At 39.9% G+C, this 26,468-nt stretch overlaps 1 protein-coding gene across 4 annotated transcripts in view; it reads right to left on the reverse strand.

The window, feature by feature from the left end:
- LOC116044636 (interleukin-1 receptor accessory protein-like 1) overlaps positions 1–26,468 on the reverse strand; it is a 281,380-nt gene that overhangs the window by 212,600 nt on the left and 42,312 nt on the right. For 2 of the 4 annotated variants that reach the window (XM_035998501.1, XM_031292003.2), the window contains exons 1-2: positions 19,902–20,351; positions 4,824–4,917 (exon numbers count right to left, since the gene is read on the reverse strand). In XM_035998501.1, the coding sequence (XP_035854394.1) occupies positions 4,824–4,905 (82 nt within the window). In that variant the 5' untranslated portion in view covers positions 4,906–4,917; positions 19,902–20,351. Of the gene's footprint in view, positions 1–4,823; positions 4,918–19,901; positions 20,352–26,468 lie in introns of those variants that run through there. The other 2 variants (XM_031292002.2, XM_035998500.1) reach the window with 1 other exon arrangement.

Consider the following 26,468-nt stretch of genomic DNA (forward strand, 5'->3'; position numbering starts at 1 on the left):
GCGTCTTGCTGAAGGCCAATTTGACAATAGTTGCATCACTTGTTCACTTTTTCCCATGCAGATTTTCCCACTGGGAATGCGACAAGCCCACTACTCTAATCTTTAGACCTCTGCTATCACACCACATCTGTTAAACTGTGATGTGCATTCTGACCAGAAACAACTACGAACGCTGATTTACAAGCAACTGAGATTTCAAGTTCCCTGCAGTAAATAGCAAACTAAGATTACAACTATGTACTGATCTTTGCATTTATGGGTGCATTTTCACACTATAGCAATCATAGCATCACTCAAAACCAGATCAGATCTATTTTGTTGTTAGCATAATCATAATCAAAGAGCAAGAAAATGATTTCTACAATAACAATAACAATAGCTGACAACTAATTTCTACACAGACAATAGCCTTAATAAACCAGAATGCAATGCAGCCAAAAAAAAGCTTCTTGATGAAAACATGTCATGGAGTTAAATATATCTCCTGGAATGAATTGTACATCATGGGTTGAACATCACTGACCGATAGTATACAACAATGTGAGAGCATCCAAGAGTGGGTTTTACTTCAACATCTGACTTGAAGTGCTGTATTAAGCAAAAATATACATAATTATCCTGTTCACCCAACCATTCAGGCCAAATCAGCATTCTAACAAAGAAGAACCACAGCAGAGGACAAATGGATATGTTCTTCTACTTATGCATGCATAGGATTAGTATGGCAGATATGCATCGTATGTTTTTGCGCTGTTCCATCCTGAGTACAAATGCAGAAAAAGCATTACTCAAAGATGGTGTTTTGAATTTAATCATCTACAGATAATAGCAGTGCATATGCAGCACTGTGCAGGGGTTTCGGGAGTTGATTGTGTGTGTTTGTATGTAAGTGTGAGCCCAGTGAAAGAGAAAGCAAGTGAGATAGTGGATTCATTGTTCCTGAGGGAGTCAATCGAGCCATTTAATTTCCTTTAATGGGCTGACACTTCCAGGTTTGATTGTCTACAGTGAATTTCCTTTAACGAAGGTACGGATGAAAAACACTACATGTTTACAGAGTTTGGAGCAGCTCAGTTTGTCTTATTGGAGATTAAATCAGTAATTTGTTTGATCAATTTCAACTGGATCTTTAGCCTGGAAATCCAGACCCAAATCCGAAAGATTAAGGGTCTGGCATTGAGTAATGAAAATGGCCCAACTCGAGGGGCGGCACCAAGCATGGATTTGAAAATCTCACTGCACGTTGGACGTATCCAGAGCCCCATACGCTTAGCTACCAGCGGAGCTAACTGGTAGATTAAACTGTCGTCATCTGTTTAGCTCGCCTCTGGCCCGCCTATATCAGATACACCGATGTGATTGGGGCAGCTCGGCTACAAGGGCATAGTTAATGAGCATCATTACTCAATGCCAGAGTGACTCGCTGAGCAAATTCAAATTGTGCTCTCGCGAGAACTCTGGATTTCCAGGGTACTGGATCTCCATATTTTCCTGAAAACATTGTAGATAAAAACCAAGAGGCTTTTAAGGCTTTTGATTTAATTGGAATTAATGTCAAAGTATTTGGCTAAGATAGGAAACATACAAACATTACATGTAAAAGCTTTATAGCAATCTTAACAAAAGCTAAAATTGTCACATATTGCTAGACGCTGCATAAACAGGCCCTTCATAGTGAAGTATATCACTTGTACGTAGTGCAGAAATCCAAACTGCAAGTGAGGTTTTAAAGGAGACTATGAGCCTGATGTCATCCAAACTGCAATAGAAATATGACCAAACAAAATGGAAAAGTTTTATCTCATTAACAAAGGAACCCTAAACCCTGAAAACATTTATTTGAAATATACCTGCTATGACACCAGGATATTCACCTTCCTGCCCCCGCTGTTCCTTTCCATTCCATAAAAATGAAAGCAATGCAATTTCAAACTGGCTTTCATTGCCCAGAACCCCTTTTACAATTTTGCTCTAACTTGCAACCAGCATGGCTTCTAATAAAGCCGTACAAGCTAAAAGAGAAGGAACAAAGGATGGAGGTCTGGCTCGGGTTGGGGTGTTCATTTATCAGTGGACACATTTCAAATCCTTGCCCCAGGCAATGGCTCATGAAGCATCCGATGAGATAGCCCGTAGGGACCATTGCTGGAAAAGCAGAAAACCCTTTGATGAGCCTTGGGCCATTCCTGCACCTGTGTCTAATATGCATGGGTAAAAAACCCAGACGCAAGCAGCCTCTGGATAGAAAAAAAAAATAACAGACTGCAAGACTGCAAAGACTTCCTTTATGTTTCATGTTTGCCAATGTGGATTGTTCCCCTACCTTGTATGTATCCTTTTGTAGAAAGTAATTATTTTTGAGTCTGGAAAGCCATGCAGTATTAGTACCACAACTATGTAAATACTTGGACATTCCTTAAAAGGCCACAGCTGCATCCTTTTAGATGAAACATGCTTCATGGATCCAGAGCAACTCACTCATAAACTCATTCACAGTTGTCCTTTGCACCTATCAGGCCGATTTAAGACATGTAAACGTTAATACACGTCACAAGATCATTGGCTCACATCCTCTCTGCAATACCACAATACTACTGAACTCAGTAGCGTTCAATTGCATCTACTGGCTATGTTTGGTAATACCGAGCACTTGTGGGAAAAATGTATTGCGTCCAATCAGGGCTGGACTGGGACTAAAAATTCGGCCCAGGCGGCCCACACCCACCGTGATTGGTCAGACACATTGCCTGCAGACAGTCCTCTTAAAATATGAGTGCATTCTATGATATGAGTTGCCTAGTGTTCTGCGTTCATGTGATAGTTTTGGATCTTTCAAGAGGGGTCTCAAGACTTATCTGTTGATCTTACACTTAAATAATTAATTCATTCTTAGAGTTATGATTTGTATATTTATGGTATCTGTTTATTTTTTATTATTATTGATATTTGATATTGTATTGCCATTATTGTTATTATTACTATTTTGCTTAATATTGGCTTAGCAACTTTTAAAAACCGTTTACTGTTTACTAGTTAATTTTAAACTATTGTAAGATTCATATTTTGTCGCTTTGGACAAAAGTGTCTGCTAAATACAATAACCATAACCATAACCCTTCCCAAAAGCTACAATAAAGCTGAGAGTAGTATATGCCCTGGAAAAGAGCACCAATACAAGAGAAGCAGTGTACTCACTCACTTTTGATTGACGACCTGAAGGCCATAGAGTACACAATCTCCATACTCAAGTACAAGGCAAGTAATTGCCAAAGACGAAGAGTTTAAAGTATAATTTCAAATTATTTAATAACATTTAAGTATACAAATATGTATTGTCAGTAAAATCAGTCAAAATGTTGCCTTCGCCCACACCAATGAACAAGAAAGATTTACTCTAACAAGGTAACCTTTAAAAGAGTGAGAAACAGAGAAAAATGTCAGCTAAGTTAAGGTATAATTAATTTAGCTTAAATGTCTGGGCAATTTAGAGAGACAGCTGTATACATTGTATACACGAGCCTAGTAGAACAGGCTGCATAGATCACACAGACTTTTTTAGCTACCCAACAGGCCAACCGCTAGCATTTTCAATGTAAGCTTAAGCAGTTAGGTTACCTGACAGCCACTTACTTTAATGTTACAGCCAAACTGCTTGTTGTCATTATGACGTGAGGCGCGCGCACGCACGCACGCACGCACGCACGCACGCAGATGTTGAAGCAACTACTACAGTCCCAAACATGTCAGAAATTTTGGCACATTTTGAGGCATCCGCCTGTAGATTCTTAATCTTTTTCTCCCGTAATTTCTCTGCACCTCCCTTGCACTTTGGTGGTCGTTTGTCCATTTTAACATGGATGCTAAACTTCCAGCATAAGCATAACTATTACAGCTCGTGTCTCAGGGCCGGGAGTGGGGAAGGGGGTTCCTGGATTTGATTGGGTCAGGCCAGTAAAGAAAATGAACCAATGGGCCGCTGTCAGTTCTTTATGGGCCGGCGCAGCCCAAAAAAAAAAAAATAAAAAAAAAAAAATCCTATAAATTATATCGGCGATTCGGCCCAAAAGTGCGTCGGCCCACCGGGAAAATGCCTGGTATGCCAGATGGCCAGTCCAGCCCTGTGTCCAATAGCAAGGAAGCACATATTTAAAAAAACAAACAAAGCCAAAACCAGAACGTAATTAACTCCAGTCTGCACTGTTCAAAATCTGACTTGAGCTGCAGATAATGATGACCAAACAGACTAATTGTGAATCTTACACACTGACAGGCGATCCGAGCATGTGCCTTATAACTGCACAAAGTTTAATGTGATCTCTCATTATTATGTTATTAAGAGGTAAGCAAACCTTTCAAGAATAAACAAGTCTGTGTTCTTATTATATTATACAACAAATAAGAAAACAAGACTACACCATGCAATTGATCTGCAAAGATCAACAACGAAAAATTCCATCATCACTCACAGAACCTCAAATTGAATTGAATGTTTGTGGACTTACAAAATCAAGCTGTTAAAAGACAGAACAGCTCTGTTTTTCATCATGACTGGTTGGAGTCTGCAAGTAAAACAGCACAAGGCCATGCAATCCCTCTGCTGTTGACCAAAACATGATGTGTGCTTTCAGGTAAAAAGAAGAGCCTTGACATCTTGGCATGTTCCAGGGATTCAAACCTGTACCGATTAATGTAGCTGAAGTTGTTAATATATGGAACACTCTAAGTAAAATAGACACTATGCAGTATTTTCAGTTTTTTTCAGTACAGTCTATCATTAAAACGAAAGGAAGAGATTGTAGTTGTGGTAGAAAGACAAGACTTACCTGAGCCTCTCTTCGACACCACTTTCAGGCAATGGACCACAACGGCATGAAGCAGGATCAAAAGAGGAATGGGAGCTTTCATTTTTTACCAGTCCTACAAGGAAACAAAAACTTGATTTAATATTCCATACTGAGACAGCCTGTGAATACACTAAATCCATCCAAAACATAAAAAAGAGATAATGATTTTTGGCAAGAGAAGCTCGATCAAAGCTCAAATATAAAAGAAACTGAAAGTTCTTTTTACACTTTTACAAGAGCCTAAGGTCAGCTGTAAAAGATCTAACACCCCTATGTGTAAATGTTGTTCGCCAAAGTGTTTGTCTGCCTCTGCTTTACTGATTTACTGTATAATCTGGGGGAGGCTGTTGATGATACAAATGGTAAGAGGCATCTATCAAGAGCTGGCTTTGCAGCTTTGTCAACTATCTTCCACACTAATTTAACTTCTCTCCCAACTAACATGACATAATCAGGTCCCCACTCTGATCAGGATATCTCTATGTTGACATCCAGCTTTTCACAGAGTAAAGCAGAATGAGAATGTGGATAGAACTGAAAATGGCATAATAAACCGAGAAATATCTTACATTTTAGATGGTAATAATGATAATGGTGATGATAATAAGAATCACATGACACTTCACTTGATGTCAGTCAAACACAGTATCACAGAACTGCCTGGTAATTTAGAAACAGTATCTCCAGTACATATCTTGGAATTAATATTACTTACGAATCAGGTGATGGTAGTTCTAGCTATGAGCATTTATTAAGGAAAATAATAAGGCTGCAAGGTGAGAATCATGTGCTTTATTTGATAATAATGCAGACCTTCTAGCCAATCAGAACAGGGGATAAACTATGACAAAAAAGCTCATTGGAATCAAATGTTATCCAATATAAAATAGGACTAGTCTAAAGTTCATTAAAGTTATAAGTCAGTGTTTAGTCAGATTTAGCCAGCAGCTAACATTATTTCTCAGTGATACACTTTCTCATTAGACCCCTTCATGTGACTGTATAATCTTTTCTTTTTGTTTGGCTACTAATTCATCTCCTTGCTACAGGCAAAAGTGCCATCTCTGCTATGGATCGACAAGATGTCCATGTAGGCTACAAGAGCGCTTCCATTGGCATTTCAGTCGCAACAAAGATGCTTCACATATATTTCACAAAGCTGCATCACAAAGCCTTTGAGGGGAATCCCTCAAAAGCCACACTAACCGTTGAGACCCTCACAGTGGCATGCGAAACTGGCCAGTAGCCAAACATGGCGACCTTGCCGTGTTCTCCTCGTCAAAGGCCTATTGTTAGTAGCTTTCTGCAACCAATGCCACCTCAGAAGAGCTAAACGTCACCACACAAATATCTTATCTTTTTAATTAGTTTTCCATGTTGGGCGCTAGTCTGCTACATTAGCACAAAAGCTGTGCCATCTTTCTTTGGTTTCAAAACAGAGGAAACAACTGAATTACCAGCTCTGCTCAGTATTCCTCCATTTTACAGCGATATCCTGGACTACACTAAAGCAAGCACTTATTAACACTGAAAAGGTAACAACGTGCTGTTGCGATGCAGGGTAATTAATTTTTTGTTGATACCAACTATACTGATGAGCAAATACAGTAAGTCATGTTCTGTTGGGTACACTGATCATACACTATGCCTGTATGTGTGCAGTGACCAAAATTGTGGAGTATGGGATTAAATGTATTCACACATGAAAACATGACATAGTGCTTTGCTTTAAGCTTGCGTGCAGCCGTTGAAAGAAAAATGGCTCCAGAAGTAAGGTTTCTCAAAGCCATTTCAAAGGCCACTGATCTTGCAGGTTTTGTTTTTCTCCCACAAAGATTAGTTATGTTATTTGCATTTTTTTCATGGACAATGTAGAAGTACAGGGTATAGCGGTATATATTTTAATGGTAACAATATATTTGAAATACCAGTATATTAAAAAAATGGAACAAACCAATAAACTGATAATATAAGTAAAGCAAAAGGAAAAGAGTAATGCTACATCATCTATATACTAAACAGTAAAAATATTACCCTGAAACAGGTCCCAGTGTTAACTCATGATTTAAAATGAGGAACTACCTGTAATCATTCAGATAGTTCAATACAGGCCTGCAACTCATGATTATTTTCATTATTGATTCATCTGTAGATTATTTTCTAAATTGATCAAAGAATAATTTGGTCTATAAAATGTCAGAGAAAATGCCCATCACAATTTGGCAAAGCCCAAGATAACGTCTTCAAATGTCTTGTTTTGCCTGACCAATAATCCGAGACCCAAATATATTCAGTTTAGTACCACAAAAGACAAAATAAAAGCAGCAAATCCTCACGATGGATATGCTGGCACAATGATATGTTCTGTTTTTTTTGTTTGTTTTTTTATTGACAAATGACTGAATTAACTAAATAGCCGCTGATTAATTTTCGACAATCGACTGATTGCTTCAGTTCTGGTTCAATATTATTTAATGCCAGTTGTGGAACATGTAGAGCAGAGGTATGCGAGATGAGTGACATGTGAGTCTTCCTTGGTGGTGGTGTGGGGGAGTTAAAGCAAGGAGACTTACAGCCTGAGGGAAGAAGCTGCCTTGTAGTCAGCAGATCCCTCTCTATCTCCTGCTAGAATAGCGACAGGATGAACTGACTTAGGCTGGACTATATGATGTATAGGATTTCCTGGATATGTGATTTCCTGAACTGTTCTATGGGATCTGTGCACGCACCTCATCTTGCCAGCACTGGGCGACAATACATGGATTTTAATTTCCCCTGCAAATCTTGGGCCCCACGTGTGTGGTGCCAGGTTGTCATTGGAGAAGTGAAGATACTTTTGATAATCCTTCTATGGAAGTTTTAGGGAATCTGGACCCCACAATACCTGTATTTAGTAGTATGTTCTGGAGGTGTATCTTCCAATCCAAACCGGTCAGTGGTCTGAAGGTGAGGAAGTCCAGAATCCAAGGTTATGTGAAGACTGCTGTCAAGCAACATTCAGACAAAGGTGCTGTTATTTTTGAGTTGTGAGAGCTGAGTGGAAATGACATCCTGCTTATCTACTTGCACCAAGTGCAATCCAGTTGGGGATCTTCGACATGCTGCACGACTAGCTTCTCAAAGCACTTCATAAATATGGGGGTGAATGCCACAGGTGGGTAATTGCCGAGGCATGACACTGCAGAAGTCTCAGGTAGAAGGACAATGATTGGCATATTGTAGCAGGTGACGCTCTCCAGAAATAGAGATGTGTCCAATATGTCGGTGAAGACAACAGCTAAATGTTGGGCTCATGTTCTTAGTACACGGCAAGCTTCACATTCACCCTCAGCGGGGTCCTTCTCATGTCCGCTGTATACACAAGTGCCAGGTCCTCTGAGGAAAGGGCTTTAACGGTTGGCTCTGTTGAGGAGATCAAAGCGAGCATAAGAGGTGTTGAGCTAATCTGGCAGCCACGCACGTATTGATGCAGGCATTCTCGCTTTTGCAATACATGATTGACCACCACATGTCTATACGGTTGTTATTTGCATTGAGGTGCTTTTACCACCGGCTTAATTCTTTCGCTTCGTGTCCATGATGGCTGTTTTTAGTTTTGCGTCTGTGATGGTATACACTTCCACCAACTCAACTGGAAGCAGCTTTTTTTGGCTCTGGATAAGGTCCTCACCCCAATTGCTTTATTGTCACCGTCATCACAGTATGACCAGCTGAATTATGATTAAACTGTTAATGCATATTCCCCTTTGTTGGTATGGTTCTCTTGGTTGCTACCATCAGTCCCTACACTCAAGCTGGAGTGCTGCTACAGTTCTATCAGTCAGTATTTTAACTGTTTTTTAATGATGAATTGAGTCTCTTAATCAGCTGGGATTGGCTTGCAAGAAAAGAAAGGGAAAGTGTTCAAGATGGAGGCTGAGAGAGCTTGTAGCCACCAGGAATGATTGAAAAAAACATTGCAGGGATTTAATTCTGCTTCTGTACTGCTAGATGTCTGCAGTGTTTCCCCAAATACACTAAATGTTATGGTTAAGTTTGACTATGTGCTTTATCTTTGATTCCCTGCTTCTGATGCCGATGGAATGTATTTAAGAAGATGGCCACAGTAGATGAATAATTGAGCCACTCAATGGTTTATCAAGGTCAAACACTCCATTTGTTATCAGTATTCATGAAAAGGGTGTCAATGTATTATTGTCGCTATCGTCTTACTTCTTGGCACATGGTTATTAGCCAGTGAGAAGTGAAAAATTCAGTGCAGCTGTCTAACTGTCAAAGATAAGATCAGGAACACAATAGAGCAGAAAAAAGCAAGAAGAGTTACCACCCTTCAACAAATGAACGGATACTAGATGTCCAAAAAAAATATGAAATCTCAAAAAAAATTCCACAATGAAAGCATATCCTGTCAAGCATCTCATAGTGCGCCATTCTTTAAAGAAAAGCTCATCCAAAAAGGTGCTGTCACCTGCCTCTCATTCTTTGATTGTTTTTCCTCAGGAATCCCCTCCCTGACAGTAGAGGACAGTTTCCTCCTCAGTGGATTCATCCAAAATTCAATTACTTTCGAGGAGGGTTCAGCAAGAGAAATGGGGCACTCTCTCAACACTCTCGGGCCCGTAGTTGGCCCAGAGGAATGCATCTCCGTCTCACATTTGCACACAAACATTTTCAGCAATCGACGACTGAGGCTTTACTGCTTTACTGAAGCTCGCCAGGTGGATATCGAGATGATGATTTATACGGATCTCTCATTTCAAGTCTCTCTTGCTCATACATTTTCTCGGGCTGTTCACACTGAAGGCCCTCGTGCTCAATTCTGAACCACTGCTCATATCGGATGTTTCTGGATGACTTTGCAGGATGTTACCCATATCAGATACAAACGAGAACCGACAGCAAGAGGCATTAACAGACATCCGTATATGTGCCTACACTTCTCCCGCTTGTTTGGAAAACATTTCACTTCTGTGCTTTGGAATTTTGATTGAATTGAAGTGTAAAGCTTTGACATTTTGCTTCTTCTTTGCTTGTTGTTCCAGTGTTGAGTTTAGTCCTCCTGCATGCAAACACTGGCTGAGCCAGGCGCTCATGGGTGTCACAATTAAGAAATTATTTCTTATTTTCTTGGCAACAGTGACCAATGCTGTCGTTAGAGTGCCAGAACAATTTCAATGATTGGATTTAATCGGTAATGATTTTTTTTTTTTTATTTTATTAAAGAGAGACGTTTTCTTAGCTATGCCCCTATTTTTGACAAATTCTGATATGAGCTCTTAAATATAAGTAGCATTATGGGTCACGTACCTTGATCCGAACTGAAAAAATAATTGGAAGTGCAATGCTTCATATCAGTTGCAGTATGAATTTACACCCAATCTATCTCTGTCATCGGTAATGATTTTTTTTTTTTTATTTTATTAAAGAGAGACGTTTTCTTAGCTATGCCCCTATTTTTGACAAATTCTGATATGAGCTCTTAAATATAAGTAGCATTATGGGTCACGTACCTTGATCCGAACTGAAAAAATAATTAGAAGTGCAATGCTTCATATCAGTTGCAGTATGAATTTACACCCAATCTATCTCTGTCATTACCCCCCCCCCCCACCAACTGCCTCTCCCCATGTCACCCCTCTGCCCCTTTCCTTCCACCTCCAGTCGGGAAATTGATATGTACTCTGCTTGGTGAGTTATTAACATTTCTATTTGTGAGGAACACTTTTCAAGCCCTTACACCCTTGGCTGACGCACGCACACACCCACACAAGTCTGAGCTCTCCTCACTGAATTATTCCATTTTGGATTATCTAATAACCCTGCAACCACAAGCCTCCATGTTCTTGACATACACGCATAGGAGAGAGAGAAGAGGTTGCTTCTCGAACACAATCGACATCTCTAGATATGTTTAACACCGTAAATGTCTTAGAATAAATGTTTCTTCTGCTTAGTGTAAAAAATATGCACCCAGTCGACTTCCTGCATGGCAACAGTGAGAATAAAAACAGCGCAACGCATCAAGAGCACAATCAACAGATGAATAAGAAGCAATGAAAGACACACCGTGTGTAGCAACGTTATGCAATTGTGTATTTTCTTCAGTGGTTAATTTGTCTCTGTGTGGTGAGGACAAAACAGTTCTTAGTAGTTAACCATATGTAGCTGGATTCTATGGTGAAGCAAAATGTATTACTAAACAGGGTCATAACAAGGATTAAATAAAAAACTAGAAAGGTCTGTACCATGTTTTCTTTGTATATTCATTTAACCGTTAAAATATATTTCCCTAAATCATGGTCTAAATGCTGTTTCAAAGCCTACATAAACAGCAAGAAAGCTAGGCTACATCATGTACAGAACCTGGAAATAAGAACCCCTGTGCCTCTGGGTTGTACTTGCTATGCACTTGCAGTGTACAAATACCCAACATCACTTTTATAGTCAATATATCTACTATGGGAATTTTGAACTCAACAAATGACCAAATAAACAACAGCCAACTAAGCTACCATTTAACATCAACAGTTAGTAAACTATATAGAAGTGGCAGAAATCGCTCTCTGTGGGTGAAATATGGCAGATACAGTATATAATGTACAATTTATATTTCTTATGTTTGGTCTTGGGAGCTGAGCTGCCTGCTAACTAGATCCTTTATCCTGCCTGGCTGTCAGGGAAATAAGGATGACATTAAATAAACGGAGCTCTCTCTGGATATTCCAGGCCAGGGCTAAGAGGACCAAGAGAGAGCCTGCTGGAATCTCTGAGAGGAAGAGGTGAAAGGGGAAGAGAGGATGAATGAATGTTAGAAAAGGTTGAAGAATAGAGAGTGAGGAGAAGGCAAACCATGAGAAGCAGTATCATGAGATGGTGCCAAGCAGCAGAGCACTGAAACACACAGAGAAGCAAATTATTGGGGATTATTTGGGTAACTGGAGAATCTTGTGCAAACTATCCATACTTTGACATCACAGTGATTAACATCTGAGTTTTACTGAGTTGACTGTCTCTATAACTGTCTATAATAAAGTGTGTTGATGTGATTTAAAAGATTAAACCAATTTGTTGCGTTTACACAGCAAATTTCCCACTGTTAATGGATGTTGATTTTTCAAAAACACGGACAATTATTGGGGTTGTTAAAGTGTTGTTTGTTCACTCTCAGCTGCTACGAGCACTAAAGCTGCTATTCAACTGGTCTAAAAATGTTGAATTAATGCTGATGTATATGGATTTATAGTGAAGCAGCACAGTGATGATTCACACAACGCTAAATTAATGCTGACGATTCTGCTCTATTGCTACATCATTGGCACTCTTTGAAAGGATGCTCTCAGCCTCAAAACGCTTTTCTTGTAAACTATAAAAAAAAATTTAAAAAAAATACAGGACAGTACAGAGATGCTGTCACATTTTTTCTAAGCTTGCTTTATACTATCAGAACAGCCACTGTACTCTTATGTTGAGGTAAAAAAAATGTGGCTCATCCACCAACTTGTACTTTATTCTTGTAGCAGGTCCGTGAGAATATCTGTCTCTCAAGTCCCCCCCCCCCCCCCTCCCAGGCTTGATCTGTACTGCAGGTGTCAATCAAACTCTCAAACACGGTCAGAGTTCAAGGTCTGAAACAGGATTCACCTCGAGAGGAAGCGATGAGATATACACAGGCTGAAGCAGTCCTCTCTTTATCTCTCACACACAACCTCTAATACACATTTTTTACTCAACACACATTTAAATCTACATTTAAATCTGTGACACTGAGACTGATCTGCTGCTGAACCGACAAGTCTCCAGCTAACTCTACAATATGCTAATGCTATTCATTGGAGAGCATCAAAGTCTGAGTTCTTCATGGAGCTCTGACTTTAAGAAAGTAAAAGAACACTGCATATTTTACAGTATAACAGCAGGAAAAGATTCAACTGGATGTCTTTTTTTCAGGTTTGTCTTTGAAAAAGCAGGATGGTCAAGATCCTCGAGTACTGCAGAGCATCTTTTATGGTTTAGACAGAAACATAATAATGGACCAATACATTTTTTTAGTTTTTTTTGTTTGTTTTGTTTTTGGGGCATTTTTAGGCCTTTTATTGACAGGACAGCTTAAGAAATGAAAAGGGAGAGAGAGGGGGAATGACATGCAGCAAAGGGTCACAGGTCGGAGTCGAACCCGGAACCACTGCGTCGAGGAGTAAACCTCTATATAGGGGCGCCCGCTCTACCATCTGAGCTATCCGGGCGCCCCCATTAACATTTCTAATGCAAATGTTCTTAAATAATAGAAAATGTAGAAAGTAAAGGCCTAAAAAATGAGAAATAATGCTCTGGCAGTTTTTGTAGTTTGTCTAGTCTGCAGAACCATGGGCTGATTTAAGGGTAAATGAAAGAGAATTGTCAGATTATTAACACAAGTTAATAAATGCCTACCCTACAGCAACTACATTCATTAAGGCTGCTAAACATACTTTAATCAAACCAACCACTAAGAAGAATCCGCTTCAGCCAAAACAGAAAATGTGCTCGAATTGTGCAGTCAATTGATCTGATCTGTTTTGAGGTTGTGCACTGCTTGAAAGTACAGCTTCCATTGTTGATGAATGCACAATGCTAAGGATAATGATGGATATGCCGCATTTGGCTTTCAAATTATTTGATTAAAATATATAATATATTGTGTTATGGCAGGTAGTCTGTTTTTCACGGTGAAATTTGAATCAAATGCAGTATCCATTTCCTCATAGGTCAGACTGTTTAAATGTTATGCTACATTGCAAAAGTAGACACACGCAAACATGTCGATGTGAAAGCTATTTGCCTTCACTGCACCTTTCCTTCCAAAAATGTCCCTTACATGTCTGAACCAAACAGCCCTGCAAGCAAAAATAAACTTAAGTGCTAAGGTGAGCAGACATGCTGTAGTTACCACTGAGAGCTTAACAGCACAATGCAAATAAGCTTTCACACAATAACAGACGACCCACATCTCCATGCTAGGCAGCAGAGATTCAATATCGGAGGACAAGGAGTGCTGCGTCCCCAGGCCCCTCTTGTAAAGTGGCCCATAAATCAAGAACCCTGTTGCGAGCCAGTCTCTCTCGGTCTGGTCCTGCAGGGGGGAACAAGAGCCACGCTCTGGCTGGGAAAGAGGAACAACAGTAACCTCCTCAGTTGTAATGAAAAGGATGTCTTAGCAGCATAAAATTATTACCATCATTAGCCAAACTGGGGATTGGATTATTACTGGAATTGCTGTTTGAATATATAGATGATGCTGTGGCTGCGGGTGTTCAGCCATGCATGTAACTGAACTGGGTCAAAATGTACACATTTAATAATGTTGGTTGTACATTTCAAAGCTCATATAATACAGTAAGGAGCGCTATAAAAGGGGGACAATCAAAGAAAATGGGTCAGTTTACTAAACATCAGATGGACGTGTCTCTTCTACTATGCAGTTAATGCTGCAAATGCATTGGCTTGCACAGCCCCCCCCCCCCCCCCCCACTGCCAATTGGCATTTTTTTCGATTTTTTTTATCTCCAAACCAACCAACGAATGTCACAACAAAGCCTTCATGAATGAGTAAGCATAGATCCGATGAAGAGAGGAGGAGAAATGGGAGGAAAAATTGCTCATTTTGCTTCCCCTGGCATGCAATTTCCATCCTCTATCCACATCTCTCTAAAAGCTATCTAAAACACATCAACTTCCTCTTTCTAGGCTGGATGGTCCTCTGAGGATCACCTCCAGACATGGCATGATGACAGTGGGTCTGAAAAGAAAGAATGAAAATGATAATTCCGCCCTCTTGCTTATAGCAATGGGCTTCTCATTCTACTGCTGATTAAAAAGGAGGGAAAAAAAACACACATTTTAAACGTCACCTGCCCCTAGCAAAGAAAAATACTATATACTGAAATAATTGATCATGCCTTAGATGGCCATTTCATCAGTGCAACACAAGTATTGCAGTGCCTTATTCTTCATTTTAGCTGTGATACAATTGACCAGCACACCATTTAAGCTCCAGGCTGTGCTACACCATCTGACCCGGGGTCCTTTTATTTTTTTTGCAGTAACAAATGGGAAAATAAAGTGCTTTGCATTTGCATTTGACTCTGGTCATCTTTATGCTTTGATCCCCCAAACACACACACTTACACAGAGTAGCTTGCATATGTATTTTTTCAAGAGCAATGTAAAGAGACAGTTGGAAATGATGCCATTACCAAGCGTAACTCGGTTTGGATATGAATGCCATTACATGCAGAGAGTAAATAAAGCTAGCATTGCAGCGGCAAACGCTCAGTTCACATCCATACAGGAAAGCATTCAAGTCAAGGTCTGAAAAATAAGTGGCCCATGAAAATGATTTGCAGAGAAGACCATTCTTTTTGATATCTCTCCACTGAATAACAGCAGGGAAGGGCATACATATAGGGCTGAAGGGCCACAAAGTGAATGGGGGGCCAATGTTAAAGGTCATTTATTTTTCCATACAGCCTCAGCTCCCATCAGTGAGTGATCATGGTTGCCATGTTTTCTGAAATGGACACATCGGTTGAGTTTCCTATTTCTGCAGGACACAGATTAGAGAACAAAGAAAACTTCTGTTGAACTCTTGATTTGGCCTGACCTGCATTGTGGTTACAGTTATTTGTGAATTGTAAATAATTACCTTTTTTAAGTATGTAGAAAGAGTGAAAGCTTGCTGAAGTCCACCAGATAGATATTTACAAATTGAGGGATCTCCAGATAATTAACATGACAGGAAAACAATATACATTTTTCTTATTTAATAGTTCTTAGTTAACCCATCAGGCCTCTAAAATAATTTCTTCAAACGTGAGAAGTCTGATAGGGAAAAGAAACCTGACAAATTTTCCGCAAACTGTGATGGGGGTCACAAATAGACACTACTTCTTTTTAAAGGGATCACGAGCCAAAAAGGCCACTAGCCACTGCTTTAAAGAAAGGTCTCCTACTGTAACCTGGCACTTTACTGTAGCTAAACTAGAACAATGACTGAAAAGTTGTATCTGAAAATACTGAAGCCTGAAAATGCAGACTGTTGATAGATTGAAATTTTGGTATTCACCCCGTCATGAATCTCCTTTTTATGGGCGATGCGACATGCCCAGACATATTGTAATCTACCTGATCTACCACACTTGTCAATTCATGACATGATGGCTGCAACAAAAATAAATAGCTTTGAATCAGATCGATGCCCAATGATTGCGATGGAAAATGGAACAAGGCGTGGGGAAAGAGGGATCTCATCTTCAAGGGAATTGGATTTTCAAAAGATTTAACTGAGAGCACGTCTGTTATGCATGTAGTCCACAGCTTCTAATGCTCAGATTTCACAACAGCCAATAAGTCTGCACAGCAGTACCAAGCAAGAATAGAAGGTGCTCATGCTGAAGTATGATATTTGCACACATACATAAACACACAAGCTGGATCACCTCTCGGTATTTCCATTTTCCCTCGAGTAATTTAATAGCCATGATTGAGGTGGCCCTTCTGAACTTCCACTCCAACATTCTTCCTCACAAATCCTCATCAATTGCTCCAATTGCTCCTCACACAGAGCCAATATTGCACAGTGAGACAACCCTTATTTCCCACTATATTAATGAACTCTTTCATTTAAAAGCCTTTGACTACCCGCCCCCCTGATTGCAAAGCCAAGACCAATAGGCCTTGGTGACAGCTCCTTGAAAATTAAAGGTATCAATCAAGACAGGAAGGGGAAAAGCTTGTGATGTCTTCAGATCCTTCTGTCTGCCAGAGAGAGCATTGCAAGCTGAACAGGGTCAAGTGCTATTTCCAAATGCTTGTCAAGGTGTGTTTTAGAACATTTTAGTTTGAGTGGGGTTTGCCTCATGAAAATAGGAAAAGAAGATTAAATATTAGTTATGGGAATGACTGTTAATTCCAAAGTAACTCATTGTACTGTCTGTCTGTCTGTGCAGCTTTAATGTTCACGTGTGCAAATTCAACTATAGGGTTTATTATGTTTAGAGTATTATTATGTAGGTGGCTGTTGTGGCTATATTGCATGTCCCTAACTATTGTCGTTGCAGCTTATTTAGCTCTACAAATGGAGACGTTCCACCTGCAGTAAGGAGTTCATTCTAAAGTGTGACGCATGTTTCCATATATGGACATAACCTGTCGAAGTGGGCGTGGCCTATTGGGGTTCCCCAGGATAAAGGAACCACAAACACGCCGCGCGAAAGCACACAAATAGACTCCATACTGCCTTTGTTTCCATTCCCTTTTCCCCCGCGCAAATTAGAATTGTAAAGTTATAGGCAATAAAATGATTTTCATGCAACAAGAAAACTCTTCTCATTGGAATCTTTCCTTGTACTTAACAAATTGGTACCGAAACCCGGGACTCAAGGATCCAGTTCATGAAGAATAAAATGAGAAGAATGAGTGTGCGGAGAACAAGAGTGAGACGCGCGTTGCGCAAGGAAGATACAGAAAGCCAGTCCAGACAGAGTGAGCATGGATCTGGATCTGGGCCTTATAGAAGAAACACAGTCAAACTTCCCAAACTGGTCATTCAGAAGTTTTCTGGGGAGATTTGTGAGTGGCAAGGATTTTGGAGTCAGTACGAAACAACTATCCATGATAATGAACGTTTGAGCAAGACTGACAAATTCAGTTATTTGAAATTATTTCTGACCGGCACCGCCGCGAGTGCAGTAGCAGGCCTCGCTTTGTCTAATATTAATTATGACACTGCCATTGATCTGCTTAAAAAACGATTTGGCCGTAAAGATTTAGTGATTAATGCTCATATGAATAAGTTACTGAACATGACTCCTGTAAACCGAGCGACTGATGTAAGTGCTTTGCGCAAACTGCATGATGACTGTGAGATACAGGTGCGTAGCCTTGACGCACTAGGTGTTGTAGCGGACACCTATGGAAGTTTATTATGTCCTATCTTGTTGAAAATGATTCCAGAAGATATTGCACTCAGAAGAAAGAAGTGTCTCTGAACGAAAGGAAGAATGCTGGCAGTGACAAGCAACGCGCGTCAGAGCGCAGGACGAGAAGGCCCAATGCCGGAAACATGGCCTCCTCAGCCGCAGCATTCCATACGTGGAGTCCGAAGGATAGTGACTGTTTGTTTTGTGGTAAGCCTGATCACAGATCATGGCTCAACGGCTCAGAGGTAGAGTGGGTCAGCCCTCAACCACAAGATTGGAGGTCAATCACAGGCTCCTACAGTCACATGTCTAAGTGTTCTTGAGCAAGACACTGAACCCTAAGTTGCTCCCCGGACGCTGTATGTGGCTGTCCACTGCTCCTAATGCTTAGAATGGGTTAAATGCAGAAATTGAATTTCACTACACTGTACTGTACAATTGTATGTGACAAATAATAACATTTCTTCTATCATCTATTAAGAAAAGGAAGAATTCAAATGCACTGTCAGAGTTAAAATTCTTTTTAACACTGATGAAGTATTCAAAACTGCACTTGAAATTATCCTGCCAATGAAATGACGGCGTTATTGATGCATTAACATGCCCTTTAAACCTACACTTAATTCATCAGGGAGCAGAAGAGGAATGCAATGCCGCTGGGTAAACTTGACCAGCATAAAAAAGTGCCAATGCTTGATGACATAATCTCTGTCTAAATCAATTTCTGTGTGAGAGCACTCGACTCAGCTCAATATGTAGCTGCAGGGCTTCCGTTAAGTGGCCACTGCCACTTACCTATAAATTCATGTGCTCTTGGTTGCTCCTGTGGCAAAGCTTAACACCAAATGTTGGAGACAAATGAAGATGTTATTAAAATAACATCATAAACCAAGAAGATATCACCTAAAGCAGAAAGTGTCAAGAAAGAATTGGAGTGGAAAGGTTTAGAGCAGAGCACGATGCGAGTAGATTTTGGAGCAGTGGAAATGGGGAGCAAATATTACTGTTGACAAAAATAGACAATGGTATGCGAGTGATGAGGTGCTGGCTGAATGTAATGCTTCCACTGCCTGTAGGCCTTGGCCTTAGATGAGGTTATGGTTTCTAATAGATTTACAAAAAGACGAGAAAAGAAGCATCTTTGCAGCAGTCGTTGCTTGGTTAAATGGTGAGAAGCAACTTGCAAGGCTAGAGTAACCTTCTGTAACCCATCTCTGTAGCGGGTGAAGGAGGAGAAGAAAGGTTTTCCCCCTTTTTTTAAGCCAGCATTTTTGCTCTAACTTTACAGCATTATCACTTTCTGAGTCCCAAACAGAGTGGAGCTCCAATATCCATGTGGACAATCATAGGCCATCATCCATCCAAGCAGGGAAGGCAAGAAGGGAATAGGAGTTGAAATACTAGCAAATACTGAGGAGAGGCACAGAGAGCTGACTCGCCAAGCAATCACTCAGCAGAAATAATTTGAAATAAACTGAGCCCCGGTTCTTCTCGCCTACCTCCTCTGACACACACGCGCGCTTTGTGTGTGCACGCACAAAGTGACACGCACATGTGCACAAATTCGCATATACCCACTGACACAAGCACGCAATCGCGCACTTCCCACAGGTGCACATACACAAACACATTGCTGACGCACCGGAGCGACATTCAAATGCGCACAGTTTTTCCACAATTAACGTTGAGAAAATCAAAAGCTCGTATGCATTGACACCTTAACCGCTGTGTCTGGATAATTGTGTTTTACTAAAGAATACAGAAGACTTCAGTAGTGCACTTCGCTGTCGTACTGCAGCTGTGAGCACTTCCACTGAGCTCCATCCGCAACTAAAGCATAAAGACTGAATGGGATCCATGCGTAACTGAGGGAAACCGTTCACTCCAAATGCGCATTTAAGTGCCGCATATTAGGAGATCATGAATCCGTTTGTTGAAGCGCATCGATAAGTGATGTAAATCTTTGTACCTATATGAAATGTCAGTGTCATTCAAATTAATCGTTGGTGCCCATAAACTGGTTTAAACATATTCACAGAACGTAGCACGAGCATCTAACCAACTTTGGAAACGTAAAGATCAAAACACAAATTGAACTTACCCACAAGCAGTTTCCAAATGATAGCGTACACTCTGCTGTCAGTTCTGATAGCCCCACACCATCACGGTGTATCAGAATCCGTTCTAGTCTACAGAGTAAAGCCTCAACGTTTTAAAAGAAAACGAGGAATCGCAGCTGTGAAATAGTCCACTTCTCCAAAAACGCAGCGTCTATCCCAAAATTACATATTGCCAGCCTGGACTGGCGCAAATCAGAGCACAAAAACACCTGCAGCCGGTCACTTTGAAAGAGCAAGAGAGAAGAAAATGAAGATAATCATGACAGTGATTAGGGGAATGGTCGACAGAATCAATGAAGGCAATATCAGAGGAGGCAATTAGTCTGATTATCCTATTAAATCAGTTGCTAAGCCGCTGACAGCCACGCAGCCCGGCAGGTGAGCACCGCTTTAAGCAGGACTACACGAGCGCAAATTTCCAAAGTGAGGTGCAGAAATCTCTCTCTCTCTCTCTCTCTCTCTCTCTCTCTCTCTCTCTCTCTCTCTCTCTCTCTCTCTCTCTCTCTCTCTCTCTCTCTCTCTCTCTCTCTCTCTCTCTCTCTCTCTCTCTCTCTCTCTCTCTCTCTCTCTCTCTCTCTCTCTCTCTCTCTCTCTCTCTCTCTCTCTCTCTCTCTCCAAAATAAAAGCACACTATTTGTCATTAAATTACTACGCGTTTGTATTAACAGGCACATGACATGGTAACAACTAGGACGCGGGGGTAGCCTATTTTCCTATTAAATCTGTTCATATCTCACAGGTCCTATTTTAACGAATTGTTAGCTTTCTCTTTGGTATTTAGGGCTGTTCTCAACACATGGATTTTCCTGGACGACTTTTATTTTGAAGAACACATCAGAGTCGTTGTGTGCTTATTCTGTCTGGCTTTACTCTCGTACCAATGTGAACGTTCCTAGTTAGACCAGCGTATTAATCCTTAATCCTCTACATGGCGCATTGACTGAAACCTTCCCAACAAACGCACATGAAGTGTCTTCCTCATTATGCGCCTGTTTCGAGAAATAAATTCGCAATGTGGTTATTACTTTTACCTGGTTATAGGGAGTGCTGAATAGAGCGGCAGGCGGCCAATGCAGTGCTGCACAACTTTAAGGATATCTGACATGCACTGTAAAAATACTCTTATACTTATGAGTTGATTGAGTCAACTCAATGTATTGGTGATATGTCAAAGACAAACGTAATCTGGGACAAAATAACTTTCCATCTAAACGTAATTCATTACGCAGTTTTGTATGGAAACTAATAACTAAATAATTTTTAGGAGACAGGGCTGTATTATGACATCACAAGAATCAAAGCTTCTTATATCCAGATTATTATTATTATGATATTATACATCAGTTTGTCAGATGACACCATTCTTCCTTGTTTCAAAATACTAATATTTGTTGTAGAAAATTGCTGAAATTAAAGTGAAAAATAAAATGCTTTGGGAACAAGATTTAAATTATTTGACTTACATTACGTACATTTTGCAAAACAAACGCAATAATTTTAAAGACGGAGTGGTTATAGAAATCTTCTATGTGATTTATGGTAATTTAGAGGAACTAGTATAAGTCCAATATTGTGGAATAATAGTACTATAACAACGCAGGCCATTCAAATGGCATGTAATTATGTGCAGGAGCTATGCTTGACCTTGCACAAACCAGACCTTCATTTTCAACAGACACTGGTTCAAATGTTCCATTGGCACACAATTAGATAGGCTATATGTCCCTTGTCTACTTCTAGGCTTATAAAGGCAGTCATGTTTTCATTACATTTTGATCCAAGAGAAAACTCTCCAATTGCACTGACAAATAGATCTCGACTGAGAAATGTAATTTTTTACATTTAAATTAGGTCTGCCAGTGGGCTTAGTTTACACTACTGTGCAGTATATTCACATCTGATACCAGTATTCAGTCCATTGTATCAACATTCATCACCATACTCCTGTTCAATATTAACTACACACTAAGATGAATGTGACAAGTCCACTGAAAAGCCTGAAAGGATTTCAACCTGCACACTTCAGGTATTACCAGTATTTATGAGTAACCAAGGACTCACATCCAACAGGCAAGAGACAAAACCCTGAATCACTAAAGATGATGAATGAACAGTAAGCCTGAACAGTAAGCTTGAACTGGAAAGGTGTGATACAGATTAAGGACTGGCAGGTAAGCCCCCCTCTTGGTGAGGCAGGCCGAAAAAAGGGCCTCGTTTGATTTCCCTCTCACTGGGCCACCCCTGTCAAGACTTTGGCCTCTGGCACAGCGTTTCTGTGAGGCGAATTTCGATGAGGGGAGGGCTTTGAGGAGGAGAAAAACCACCCTCTTCGGACTGAAAATGTGCACTTGTGAGCATTCTTTGTCATATACAGACCATGGCGTGAATAGAGGTCCCTTAATGAGCAAAGAAGTGGACAAACACGGCATTGATTCCCCCTTCTATCTGAGGTTGCCGTCCGCAAATGGCCTCAACTCAATCAACCGCTTAGTGTGCAACTTTGAGGACAACTGTCTAGTGAGGGTCGATTGTTTGCTGCACTTTTTCTCCTGGTTTGAGGATTTGGACAACAGCCCGGAAGACCACTAGTGTGGTGTTAAAATAAATGTAACATTCAAAATTCCTGACGTTTTTCATATCTTTTAAGGTCTGTAATGTAAAATCTTGTAACGTCTTTACGTATAGTGCATTTTTGGATTTGTCCAGTTATGCTCCCCCATGCGTTAATGGTTTCATGATTCACTTTCAAAATCCATTTTTTAAACTCAAAAACATCATTGCTGAGCTCAAAACAAGGCTGTTTTCTAAACTTCTCAAAAGCTGACAATTTAGGAATTTATTTTCATTTGACAACAGTATGAAGCTTTATACTGTTCCAATTAAAAATGACACATCTACTCATGTACTGTGTGGAAAACATGTCATGTGTTCTTACAAAATTATAAACTACATGAAAGTGAAACTCAGTTTGTGAATCATACACTTTGAAAGACTTATTTGAACCATTAATTTGAAGTTAAGTTTGTCTTGCAAGTGTGGAGATGTAGCATTTTGGAATGAAACTTTTCATAAAGTTGTGGTGAAAACAGTATCTCCCTGACTTTTACTTTAAAAGGAAAAACGATGAGATGAGGGGAAATTTTCTTAAAGCATCTTATCTAATGACTCAAATGAACCCTAAACCACATTAGAACTGAGGTCAGCTTTGATTGCATGTACAAAACAAAAGTAGTATTGGTACAACCCTACTTTAAGAAACCACAGCATAGTGTACACCCAACTGGTTTTAAACAATGCTGAAATACTGATACTTAGCACGGTTATATGATCAAATAAACCAAGGGTAAAGGCACATGTATGCTATTCAATCGCCTCTATATAGGGGCACTAGAAATTAACTGAGAATATACTAAGAATTCAGACACCCAATAAACACAATCAAATGGTGGAAAGTTAAAATGCACTGGGAAGCAAACTGATTCTGGAGTCTGGACACAGCTTAGGTTTGTGCATAAGACATATGTCCTTGGTTCAGTCTGCTGATTCTGGTTAGAAATGTTGTAGTCTAAAAGTTTCTTACATGTTTGCTAAGGGTCGGCTTGTAGTATGGGCCTGGCTGGGTTTTATTTAAGAAAAACACACAACCTACCATGTTTCCCCCTTTTACAGGACAAAGATGCAGGTGCAACAAAGTCTTTCCGGTTACTGCAAACAAACTAGAGGCTGCAAATATTTTGTTGAAGTAATCCTGGAGTCACCTATATTAATGAAGAATGCTACTTGTTTAGATATTAGCATCCCAACCAGACATTGCTATGGCACTCTTAATATCATTTATGTGGCGTATAACTACAGCGTTTTCAAAGGATTTTTGGTTAACCTACTGCAGTAAACTGTAAAAAGGCATAGCCATAAGTCCCTGCTCCGCTTCCTCAGCTGCTTATTTTAACCTCATTTGGACTGGGAGTGATAATCAAACATCACTTTGTAAGATGGACTGTTTTCAGAGAAGGCTACATATTTAATTGGGGTAATGAGGTCACTGAAGGAAGCCTCCAAGCCCTTCTTCAATTACTGCCTATAAAACAGAGTACCAACAGGACTGAGCAGAAAACATCTCAACATGTCAGTTATTATAGTGTACCACACAGATTAACCAAGCGTGACCCTTCCTATCAAACCAATAATGCATGTTTTAATTTGTTCTTATGCTTGAATAATGGTACAGGAGGCTGCAGGAACAAATACATTTAAACTGCACCTTTTACAGTGGATGAGTTGAACTTGCACACACACTACATTGTCAGATTCCTCTAATAATAGAGTTGTATGATTTGTAGCAAAAACATTTTCAAGTGAACAATTTCTGACAGCAAGAGGACATAACCTCTTTCGCAGAGATGTTGTATGTGTGTGTTTTTGGGGTGATGTCACCACACAGTTAATGCATTATTCACCGCTCATCTCCAATTCAGTTCAGCTCCCCAGAGAAGATTTAATGGGATTCAACTTGAAAAAAGTTTGAATGTGGTATCACAGTGCTTCTGCTGAGCCACGTGTTTTGGACATTCGTGGAAAGCCGTAGCACCATTTTAGCACCATATCGAAGGGATTTTTTTTGTAAATATAATGCTGTCCTACATTCATGATAACAAATGTTTTTCAAGACCTCAAAGCTGATCTTATCAATCAACAGAGTTCTTGGATGTGACAGCAGTGTAGTTCACTTGCAGTCCGTTGCACACAGATCAGTTTTAAGTATTGTTGTAAGTGGCAAACATATTCTGTCTAAGTCATGTCTCTTTCAGCATGCTAGGGAAAGCAACACATCGGGTGTTGCAAAGCCACAATGAACCCCTTGCTGGGCCAAACAAAGAAAGACCAGACAATTTGTGCATGATGGTCATTGATTTCTCTGACAGTAAAAATCTCCATGTCATGTCAGCTGTGGGAGTCTATTTATTTCATACTGCATGGTACATTCAACTGCAGAGCGAGGCATTCATATAAACATTTTTTTTGTTTTGTTCAGGCTTTTGTGGAGCTTGCTCACTACCAGAAAGAATATGTTCGTTTGGTTTGCCTCAGCTATGTTGAGTTGTGTTAGCAAACATCTTAAAAATAGTGATAAAGACACATTCAGTGGTCTACAACAAAATCCAACCTAGGTCTTTTTTTCTTTTCCTCACTAACAGCTACTTTCTAGCCTTATGTAATAAGAAAAAGTCACTGAACTGACTACCTACTTTCCAAAAATAAATAGTTGCATGCCCTAGCAGAGGTACGTCTGGTTGCAGATATTTTTATAGCCCTCCTGGCCTACATCTGACAGCTCAAAATGGTAATTCTTGTCAGGGATTCACTATTTACTCTTAAAGTGTTTTTACTCTTTAGCTCTTTTGAATGGCCTCGCCTCACTCGCCCTCTTTAAAGTAAACTGCCGAGGTACACTTTTAATTGGGCTGCATGAACCTTATGAAGCTAATTGAGAGCAAATATGTGTTTTGCATCAAGGGTCAAACTAAAGAAAACAAACTGTAGCATTGGCAGACCTTCCCTGGGCCCCATAACACCAGCTGTAAGTCACCCACCTCAACCCCAGTCTCTGCATGACGACGTGAAAGGTCTACAAGTGGTTAAGCCAAAGCTGCGTTGCTTAGATGAAGGTGCTTTCTTTGACTGAGTTTTTGAAGCTCTCTAAACTTTTTACTTGTGCAGAAACGTACGAGCTTTAGAGTAAAGGGATGGAGTGTAGAGTGCAAGCAGGGTGAGTGACCTGCTGTCCTTAGAAAAGACTTAAAAGGGTGCTAATGGACTGACTTTTTTGTCAGCCACATTAGCCATGTTACACAATTGGCTTCAGTTGCATAACATTATCCATTCCTAAATAATACTCTTTCAGCCATATGTGGATAAACTGAAGAAAATTAATTCAATGTGTTGGAAGTCACCATTTTGCAGATTTGTTCTATATCAATAGCCTGAAAAAGAAAAAAAGCAATCCAGTGCCATATTTAATAGATTCAAAATGCATTTGTCAAATGGTAAATACAAAAGAAAATCTAAGCTCTGTAAAGTTCCACCAGAACAGATTTTTCTAATGCAAAGAAGTTTCCTATAAACAGAATTCTTATACGTTTGCGCCCTCTAATCATTTTTTGATGATGCAGCCTCAAGATCTTGCACAGATGAAGCGTAGCACAGATTTATGTGCCTTGTGTAAAAGCAGTCCCCATGGACTTCTTCACATCTCTTTAAAGTCAAAAATAGGTTAACTATACATGAGACTGGATGTAAAGCTACTATAGTCCTTAATAAAAGCCAAGTGAAGAAGTTACAAATTATTCTACAAAATTATGTTTAATTCAATTTGTTTTCATGATGTGTAATTTCAGGGTCCTGCTAATGTGTTTACTGGCTCACTAACATGGTTCATAAGCACATTAGTTATGTTGTATCTGTGCTTTCCATGATATGCCATGTCAAAATGTTTGTTTATTATGAAAATTGAATGTTATCTATATACCTGATATCATAGTATCATTGTC

This window comes from Sander lucioperca, chromosome 24 (genome assembly GCF_008315115.2).
Source record: "Sander lucioperca isolate FBNREF2018 chromosome 24, SLUC_FBN_1.2, whole genome shotgun sequence".
In the NCBI taxonomy this organism is placed as follows: Eukaryota; Metazoa; Chordata; class Actinopteri; order Perciformes; family Percidae; genus Sander; species Sander lucioperca.